This window comes from Myripristis murdjan, chromosome 3 (assembly GCF_902150065.1).
Source record: "Myripristis murdjan chromosome 3, fMyrMur1.1, whole genome shotgun sequence".
NCBI lineage: Eukaryota > Metazoa > Chordata > Actinopteri > Holocentriformes > Holocentridae > Myripristis > Myripristis murdjan.
Genome location: NC_043982.1, coordinates 33029209 through 33039340, shown reverse-complemented (window position 1 = coordinate 33039340; position 10132 = coordinate 33029209). Strand labels below are relative to the sequence as shown.

Sequence of the window (10132 nt, the reverse complement as noted above, 5' to 3'; positions counted from 1 at the left end):
TCAAAAGATTTTCTTTGTCTGTATATTATACTGCACATCCTTGTAATGCTGTAATTTCTCATTTTTCAGGCTTTTTGTGAATGTTTCCACTTAATATGATTTCTACAGGAATATTAGAATTGCCAGCCATGTTTATGTTAAACCACTGGTTGCTTTATTCTGATTCATACTCGTTTTTCTTTGCTATTTCTGTTTTGCTGCACCAATTCCTTTCACAACAGATTACCATGATTATAGAGATTATAGAGAAGGCAGACAAAGCAAAAAATGACTTCACGAGAAGCTTTTATTTCATACAACCACTAATTTTCTATGTATGTGACATATCATTCTACAAGTCAGCATTCAATGTAAAATTATTGGATTGGAGTGTACATATTGGTTTTCTTCAAAAAGATGAAAGAAAAAAAAAAAAAAAGACTACTTTAGGTTGTGGTGCACACCATCCTGAACCAAGCCAAAGAATTAGCAACATTAGATTGTCTTTGTTTATGGTAATCCCTTGGTTCGTGGAGATTTTGTGGCTTAACTGTACTGCCAACTGTATCAAATCATGCTATATACATGAGGCTTGTTGTTCATTGCAACAAATACCAGAAAACCATGAGATGACTGGAACATTTTGGTGCCTTTTAAAAACACAAACTAGTTAATTTTTACTTTAATATACTTCCAGCAATTAGGGTTAGACTATTTTTTTAAATATATTTTATTAAATATCAGATGTGAGTCAGTCAGTGTTATACTCTAATATGTTGGGAGATTCCTCTCTGATGGCTGCTACACTAACACAGCCTGTACAGCCTTAGGTTTTATGTTCTTAGCAATTTTTTATTCATTGAATTGTATTCAATGTTTTTTCAGCATTTTTTAAAGATGCACAGCACCTCATGGGTCCAGGAAGCAGCCTAACTCATCCACTCACTCTTGGCGTATTTGCCCCTAGTTTCTGTTAGTTAATGTCTGCACCTATCAACTATCACTCACTTCTGTCCTCTTTGCACTGCTGAAATGTGCAAGGTACTTTGCATGTGAAAGCCCTGTTCAACATCCATCTTGGGTGATTCAATCACAAGTGGACAGCAGAGACAGATCCCGTTCACACCTGGCAGTATCATGCATCTTACATGTGACCACAACGACCACTTGTTATCACACTGGTGATCACAGCCTCAGACACCTCTAATATACATGCTCCTTTTCTTTTACTTCCTCCGTACTTTACTCCAATTCCCTCCCATGCCCCTCTTCCTCCTCCATCCTATGTTACATGCTGTCCCAATCTTCCCAATATTCCCCATCCATCCTATTCCCGATCTTTGACCAGTTCATCAATCAGTTGTGCCCAAACACGACACCATCTCACCACCAAAACAAAATTCATTCAAACTTGAACTTCACACCAACAGTCCATTCTATCAAGTGTTCCTTACTTCCCCAAAATTAACCTGTGGTTTTTCAGTGTTGTCAGGATGCATCAGCGCTCACATTATAAATGCTGTGTCACCCACTGGCCACCTCTGAAGGTGGCTCTACTGACTGGATCACATTGCATCTCCAAAACACACTGAGCCCTATTCACACTTACTTAGAGCTGTCAACTTGTGATCGGCTCACCTGAGACACGTTAAACCAAGTGGGAACAGGGTGTCCCTGTTTAATTAAAGGCAGAAACAGGTACACTGAACACTGTGCATCAACCACAATATCACCTCCAGCTGAAGTGCTCTTTGAGACCAGTAATCCCAGCATAAAAAAACCCTCTCACACCATCATGTAGACCTTCAGTCCACTTGAGCAGTAAACCTGGAAAGTCTGATTACATTTTGCCATGTGAAATATGATGAAATGATAACCTTTAACCTTTTCAAAATGGTTGAGAATCTCATTTTATGTCAGTCAACAGTAAGAAAACATTTCTGCACGTCTATGCCATTATTACATTTAGCCAAGCTAAACATAACTAATATTTGTTTATATAAAGGCTCTTAAATGAGCTTCAAGTGGCAGGACGAGCTTTGATTTTCTGACAAAATAGCAACTGAATGCAGTGCTGGAACTTGGCATGAACGTGGAGGTCCTGAATGCTGGACCTTCCCACCAGCAGGTGGAATCACAAACACTACCACTCTCAAACTGACACAGTCACTGTATCCCACTCCAAACTTTTGAATCACTCCACCACAGACCAATCAGTAGCCACTGCCTGTCTGACTTGACAGCGAGGCTGCCCTTTGGCGGCACAATTTCATCCTCCTCATGGGGGTGTAGAGGCCGACTCAGCTCCTCCTCCTAAACAGAGAGGATTCAGAAGGAAGTCCCACCAGACGTTTTGATGTAATCCTTGAAGTCTGCAGGAACGCTCAGCAACGAACAGACCTGGGCCATATCAGCAGGGGTGAGATGGTTAGCATTAGTCATTAAAGTGGTCTGCATTTGCATATAAACAACAATTAATGAAAAATGAGCAAAGCACCTGTCTGAACTTGCCGCGAACCCTATCCATGTCCTCCTGTAGCTCTGTATAGTAGGGATCATCAAGAGGACACTTGTTGATCAACTCCAGGAGAGCATCCACTGCCTTAACACGCTTCCTAAAAACACACACATACACACACATATAAACTTTGAGACGTGGCCTAATGTGTGAGTTTCACTATGAGTCACTATGAAAAAATTCACCACACTCAAATTCACCATTAATAAGTCAAATGTTTCAATGAAGAGGTTCACACCATGGCCATGATTTAATACAACACATCACAAGTCAAAGCATTTCTACTACCTAACAATGTTCTTTCTCTCAGCTTGTTAATGTTATATTTCAGTCTGCTTTCCTCTAAACCTGAACTGAAAACCATCTATTGAAAGGAAAGTAACATGCAACATGCTATAATAAACGGCTCTAACTCTATAAAGTAAACATTTATACAAATCCCGACATTCCCCAGAGAATTTATTCCCAACTTTCCCTTTCTGGAACACACATCAAATTTATGCTATTTCAGCATACCATGACCAGTGTGAAGCCTAAGTACTGCCACTGAGGTTTGGTCGATACCTGTATCTCAAATTATTTTGTAGGACAAGAGTGGAAAGGGGCAAAAACATTCCCACACTTTATGTGCAAGATACTGGGATGTGTTGGACAATACAGAGAGAAATCACACCACAAATGAAGACTGTAATGTATTATTATGTTGAGAAGACCATACCTGGATTTGGTATCTGTTTTATCTTGGAGGAGACACTTTGAAGCAACAGCAAACCCATAATAAAACGAAACCTGTGAGAAGTCAAGGGGCAACAGATGAGCCACAGAAGCTGAGCTGCACTGACCAACTTACTGTCACAGCCAAAGGTTCATACAGAAGGTTTTCACAGTGTTAAAAAAAAAAAAATGTGGGACTGGTGACATATTTAATTAGGTACTGCCCAACAAATTAATACAGTCCAGTTTAATATCAGCTTTGTTTACAGGTCTTTGTTAAACTACTGTTGGAATTGGTTGACCTATTACATATACGGCCACAATATTTTCTAATAGGGAGAAAAAAACAAAAGGTGACAGTCAGCAGTGCGAATCAACTGTAAAATCTGAAATTTGATTAAAGCTCTTTGGTGGTGTGTGTGTGTGTGCCACGTTGATAAATGACTCCTAATGACTGAATAGTGAAAACAAAACATGAATTCTGATCTGTGAGTTCACGCAGACGTCACATCAACAGGCTTCACGGCTTTCCAAATGAGAGCTGAAAATGTCACATTAAACCTGCTGTTGTCTGTTCACACCGGCATAAAGAAAATCAGAATTGCGTCACATTTGAGGAGGGGAAAAAAGCAGATCTAGGCCGTTTTCTACTGGCTGTCTAAACGCAGCCCAAGTAGGGCTGATGAGTAAAATTCAACCGAGACGCCCCGTCCTGCACTTTGAACTGCAGTGGACTCCTCTGACCTCAGCGGACAGCTTGGCCCCATGAGACACTCCATGTCTGTGGCCGTCTCGCAGTCCACGCTGGGTCCCTCTCTCAAATCCCTCTCGGTAGCCCACACCGTGGAACCTGTGGCCACACACACACACACACACACACATACACATATCTGTCACAAGCCCAGGTACATAGCCTACTGTTTCTCATACAGAGCAAAATAATATCACACTCTGACAACTCCATTTATCTGTTACTTTAATGTTCCTCTGCTTCTCTGAAAACGTACCTACCGTTACTTTAACCTTTATTCTTAAGTTACTCTTCCAGTAATTTCGGCACATAGGCTATAAATTACTATAGTTATCCCATTCAGCTGCGTGTGTAATTGGACGAGGTGACGAATAGCAGTTGTAAACGTTGCTGAATTGAACATTAGTCCATATCAATTCAGGAAAAAATAAATAAATGAGCTCGTCGTGCTGTAATCAGGTGTGCACGTGTGCCAGGCTTGTTGGGGGGGTGTCTGTCTCCATAAAAGAGAAAACATTACGGACATTACCTGTTATCTGCCATGAAAATGCAGTCGAATAAATCGTCATTTCCAGACTCGCTCTCCATGATTGCTTAGTGGTTTAGTCGGGATACAGCTGAATCGTGTTTCAAATGTCCACAACAACGCCGGAGTTCTTCGTACACAGATCACTGTGAACTCCTCGGTCCTCGTTTTCACTCCGTTTCCGCCAGCTGGTTCCGCCTCCTGGACCCGCGCTGCTGCCCCCAGCGGCCAGGAGCGGCTGTCTCCCTAGGTCTGTGTGTTTCTGCAGTGGCTGAGAGGGAAGGGATGTCAAAAGAAAGAGAGAAAGAGAGAATAAAGAAAAGGGGAAAAAAGTACAAATACAAGAAGGCTGCAGAAGCCCTAGTAATGTTCACTGTTGTATGTAGCCACGCAGCCATATAACCTACAGTGAGGTCACTAAAGTAATGCATTACAGTTAGACTACCCTTGTTACTGTAAGCTGAAGCCTCTCCTATACTTGTACTTTTTAGTGCAAGTACAGAAAAAAATGGCCCTGTGGAGTGATTGGAAAGTTTGGAAGTTGGTGTCCTTTAATTGTTGTTCAAGTTGGGAAAGTTCACCATTACAACAGGAGAGGGCGCTGTTTGATTTTTTTATTTATTTTTTTTTTTCAGATTGGTTTGGATCCTGTGAATTATCCTATTTAGGGAGTCCTGTTGAGTTTGTTACACCTGTTGTCTTAGGGAAATATTCACAATGTGAGCTATAAGAAGAACCTGGACATGACATACATGACATATTTCTAAATTCTAATAATCGCCAATACCAACTACCGGTGCCAACAACTCCACAAGAATAGTATTGGAATACAGTTAAACAAGAACAACAATTTTTAATCATGTTCATTTCCTGTAGCAGTTGTATGATATTTGCATTTTTGAGTACCACCCACAGAAACTGACAATCCATCAAAAGAAAATCCAAAGAAAATTATGTCACCTCACCACACATAGGGTTTGACTGACAGGTGGTTTCTGGGAAGTGCAGTGCAGAAACACCACAGCAATGAACACTTAGCACCGAAGATGGAGACGAAAGAAAGAAAGAAAGAAAGAATGAAAGAAAGAAAGAATGAAAGAAAGAAAGAAAGAAAGAAAGAAATCAGATCAAGGATTACTGGTTTGAGTGTGTATCAGCTGCTCAGTGTAAAAGTCATAGAGAACACATTTGGTTACAACTAGGTACTACATAGAACGCAAACCATACTTTAAGTCTTGACCAGGATTCAAACTTGTCAGCAAGTATCACACAGCAGACCCTGAAAGAGTTTACCACCTCAAAAGCACTGGGAACGAGTAGGAAAATTAGCTTTTATTGTGTAACACTGATAATAAAATGTCAAACACAGTTTTATGTAAATCCATGTATTTATACTAGGAAAAGGAGGACTTATGTCACTGAACCCCCGCATTATATCATATTATTGGTTTGACATTCAACACTGACATTTACCCTGGCCACCTCCTGCACATTGATGTCCAGATGTGATCTGCGGCTTGTGAAGCCTTGCAATTACCACATGTACCTGTGCTGCTCGTCAGATCTCCAGAGCTGCTGCAGCCTGGGGGGGGGGGGGGCTGGGGGGGGGCTGGATCAGCTCTGAATCTACAGCGCCTCAATCTGTTATGTGTTGGAGTCATGCCAGGATGCCCGTTACATTCAACCTCTAACTCTGAAATGTCAACATGTTGGTGATTTTAGGAATATTACTGAAATTGAAGAAAAAAATGGCAGATTTGTGATGTATTTGGGAGCCACCTGAGACAGACTGACAGTGTGCGGTGGACGACACCTCAGCAATTAGCCATGGAGGCTGGCATCACATCACTAAGATGTGACGAAACCTGAGGTGAGAGCTCTTAGGGTCACTGCCAGGGGAAGTGCTGCAGTGTTTGGAGAGGCCACACGGGGAGGAGCCGCTGTTTTTCTGTCCAAAGTGGATAATGGCTGACCTTTCTGAAATCTACCTGACACTGTTGTACATGTGTGCACTGAATGCAACTGTGTGTCACCTGTTCATTTTCTGCTGAATGTGCCATGTGGAAAATGGGAGTTCTTTTTTCTGTGGGGCTGTGCATTCTGGGACAATTGCTTTCTGTGAAAAAAACAAACAAAAAGTGTGCTGCTGAACTTTCTGTTTGAGCAGGCTCAACTGGCTACTTGGCTCACAAGAAGGAATAAAGTGCAGGGCTATGGGACAGTAGACACGGTGTTACTGTTGAAGGGGCTGGTCTCTGCACACCTTTGAGTTGAATATGCTTATTACAGTCTGGTAATTGAGAGTGTTGGATTTCAGAGGGTCTGGATGGTATTCCATAAAGCAAGATGAAAAAGTTAGCCAGATAACAGTGGGAAAAATTATGTTATATCCCAGTGATGTGAATCTGTAGCTGTGGCTAGCTGCTTGATTTTATACACATGTGGCAATGGGACTGAATGAAACACCTGAATTAAATGATTAAGAGGTGTGTCCCAGTACTTTAGTCCATGTAGTGTATCATCATACAGCTTGCTAAAAGTGCTCTTGTCAGAAAAGTCCACAGTGTGGCAGCATTGTGTTGTAGTAGAGCTGCTGATTGGCTGTTGCACTTTGGCCACTGGGAGGTGGTGTGGAAGAAGTAAAACTACCCCTGCATCCAAATGCTGTTGAAAATGCTGTTTGTAATTACACAATGAATGAGAAAATTGTAATTTAAGTTGCTGAGATGTGACATTTCAGACACAGCAAGCATGTAAGTCATGTCAGCAGTGATGATGTATTATTTTATGGTACTGTTTCATGCCCCATGTGACTAACAAGTGTTGTTATGTTTCTATTTGCATTATTTAACTTTTAGTTGTTTTGCTGCAGTATCTGCTCTATGCCTGATAAGGATTTTCTCCTCCTCAGGTACCAGGGCAGTAACTAGAGAAGACACTCTCTGTCACACAAATACCTGAGGAAAAATTACTCCTATCAGTGGTAAGGAACCTAATATGAATATGACCTTAGATTCAAGAATGATTTGAGTTGCACTGTTTTAACTATTTACATATCAGTTTGTAGCATAATGGCCCAGTAATGTTCCATATAATTTGCAGGACACTCACTGACTTGTTATTGTCAGATATTTCCCTTATTGTTAGGTTTACTGGGTATCTTGAATATGTACAGAATAGTGTGGACACATTATTCAGGAAGTATGCAAAGGTTTTTTCAGATGTCCTCATAAAAAAAACTACATGATTTAAATTCTTCATTAATGATCCAATTATTTCTATGGACAAAATCTAAGGTTTTGTTTTTTAGAGGTATAGGTTGTCTCTTTAGAATGTTTTCGACCATTGAGGTTAGCTGTTTACCCAATTTATAGGCAGAAATATAATAATCAAAAATATATTGTGATCAGTTCGACTGTAACTGTTTTGAGGATGTGAAAAATATGTATGAGGTATTGCGTCAAGATGTAAAGTTCTGTAGAACCTTAGAGTTTTTTTGTGGATGATTTTCCTCAAATTTTCCTACTTCTGGTTGAGCTATCATAGCATCTTGTTCAGGCCTCCTCCTAATATGATCACTCTTGCTGATGAACTATCACAGTTTGAATTTTACTTTAAAAAGACATACCTGAGGTGGGAGGTTTGTAGACAATAAGGTTGTAAAGGTCCCCAAACATTTCACATTTAACTACATATTAAGACTACAATGCATTCTTAATGCATTGTATTCTAAAGAATTAAGTGGCCTAATATGTGACAGCCAGTCATTTTAACAATAACCTTTACTTCCACTAACTTTTCATAACACTCTGAGAACATGTGCAACACTTGCTGCAAATACCTGGCTCTACATTATGGTCAAACTTTCTTTGTGACCCTTTAATAGCTTCTGCAGCTATTTGTATTATTGTCTCTAAGTAGCATTGTATGTTTCTTTGTTTTGTTTTGTTTTGTTTTGTTTTTACTCTTTTCAGGCCAAAAGCACTTGAATCCACACAAGCTGCATTTACACCTTCAGAGGTCACAGTTTAGCACTTCAGTATAAATTTACCTTGGGTTGTTCAAGTGAACTTGAGGCCATTCTTTCAAGACTGGGGTCAGCAATAGTTTCATTCGGCATACTTTTGAATGGGCCACTTGGCTTCCGAGGCTGCTCAGTTGGACTGGAGCCCCTCACCTCACCCCACCCCAACCCACCCCTTGGGCGCGCGCTCCTCCTCCTCCTCCTTGCTTGGACACCGGGCGACACGCGCCTGGCTCGCGAGTCTCGTCCGCTCACAGGAGGGAGGTTAGGGCGGGATGGGGGTGGTGGTGGGGGCCCCATATAAAAGCAGTTTCTGACTATTGCTTTCAATCCTGTCATCACCCAACTATTAGAGTGGCTAGCTGAATACCAGCACATGATACCAGCTTCATATAATTTGAACTTGGCTTTTGAATAGTTCATAAAATTGTGATGGAGACAACCTCATCTTCCACTCTGTCTCAGCATTTTACACACTGTGCGCTGCTGATGATGTCAGAGAGCCACATTTCCATGCCTGTATCCCGGGCTGAAAGCCGTGCGCCCGCGCCAGCAAGGCGCCCGGTGGGATCCGCGGCGCAGAGCAGACAGCGCTCTACTTCACCGCAGCTCTTGCGCTGCAAGAGAAGAGGCAATCTACAAGCAGGGGTGGACTTGGATTTTTGTCACCACCAGAGACGGCTGTCGGTGGTCCGGAGAAACGAGCGTGAAAGAAACCGGGTGAGAATGGTGAACGCCGGCTTCCACACCCTGCGCCAGCACGTGCCCCGCGGGGCTGCTAACGGGAAGCTCAGCAAGGTGGAGACGCTCCGGTCGGCCGTGGAGTACATCCGCGCCCTGCAGCGGCTCCTGGGACAGAGCGAGGCGTTTCAAGCCGGCGGGGTGCCGTCACCCTCCCTGACCGTCTCCAGTGCGCTGTCAGGCGGGCCCGACTCTCCCCAGTCCACCTGCTCCTCCACGGAGGAAGATGGAGGGAGATACGAGGAAGCCCAGCTAATAGATTTTACCTCTTGGCTGCACAGGTAGGCTGTTTATGCCTGATTTTTTTTTTTTTTTTTTTTTTTTTTTTTTTTTTTTTTTTTAATTTAAACACACATTAGGCGTCCAGTGCAAAAACAAATATCATGAGACATCTCTGCCTTCAAGATGATCTGGCTCTTGTAACTTGTATGAAAAATTCAAGAAAGACCTCCACCTGAATTGGAAATATTCATAATGATCACATTCTACTGGCAAATACCTTGACCACATTTTTTTTTCTCATCCTTACAGGTACTGACAAAACCATGCAGCTTTTGATGTGGCTTAGCTGGAGTGTAAAGCTACTAGCAACACTGGACTGGGAATCATAAGGACTCTGAAATCATGTTGGAAGACCCCAGAAAATTCCAGTTCCTGTTGATTTTTGTTTTGTTTGTAAATATGTGAATACCCATGCCACAGTGTAAAACTGTATATTTACTGTATGTATATATGTAGTTTGCAATTTCATATAGGCATATGCTAAATGTAATAAACACTTTTATTTATACAGGTTTTTGTTTGTTGACTGTATTTGTCTTTTATCTGAGATTAATTTGTTTAGAGAAAAGGTCAAACTTGCCAGTGTGTGTGTGTGTG

The 10132-nt window shown here is 41.7% G+C and overlaps 2 protein-coding genes across 2 annotated transcripts; one reads left to right on the top strand and one right to left on the bottom strand.

Annotated features, from left to right (window-relative positions):
• Positions 1-268: 268 nt before the first annotated feature.
• Positions 269-4664, bottom strand: lto1 (LTO1 maturation factor of ABCE1). The gene is made up of 5 exons (XM_030048548.1): positions 4492-4664; positions 3956-4061; positions 3216-3286; positions 2477-2594; positions 269-2379 (listed from the first exon to the last, which is right to left on the bottom strand). Exons 1-5 carry the CDS (start codon positions 4548-4550, stop codon positions 2308-2310), a joined length of 426 nt encoding a protein of 141 aa, XP_029904408.1. The 5' UTR covers positions 4551-4664; the 3' UTR covers positions 269-2307.
• Positions 4665-9004: 4340 nt separating this feature from the next.
• Positions 9005-9538, top strand: LOC115357232 (achaete-scute homolog 1b-like). The gene has a single exon (XM_030048649.1). The coding sequence runs from the start codon at positions 9005-9007 to the stop codon at positions 9536-9538; it is 534 nt and encodes a 177-aa protein (XP_029904509.1).
• Positions 9539-10132: the final 594 nt, after the last annotated feature.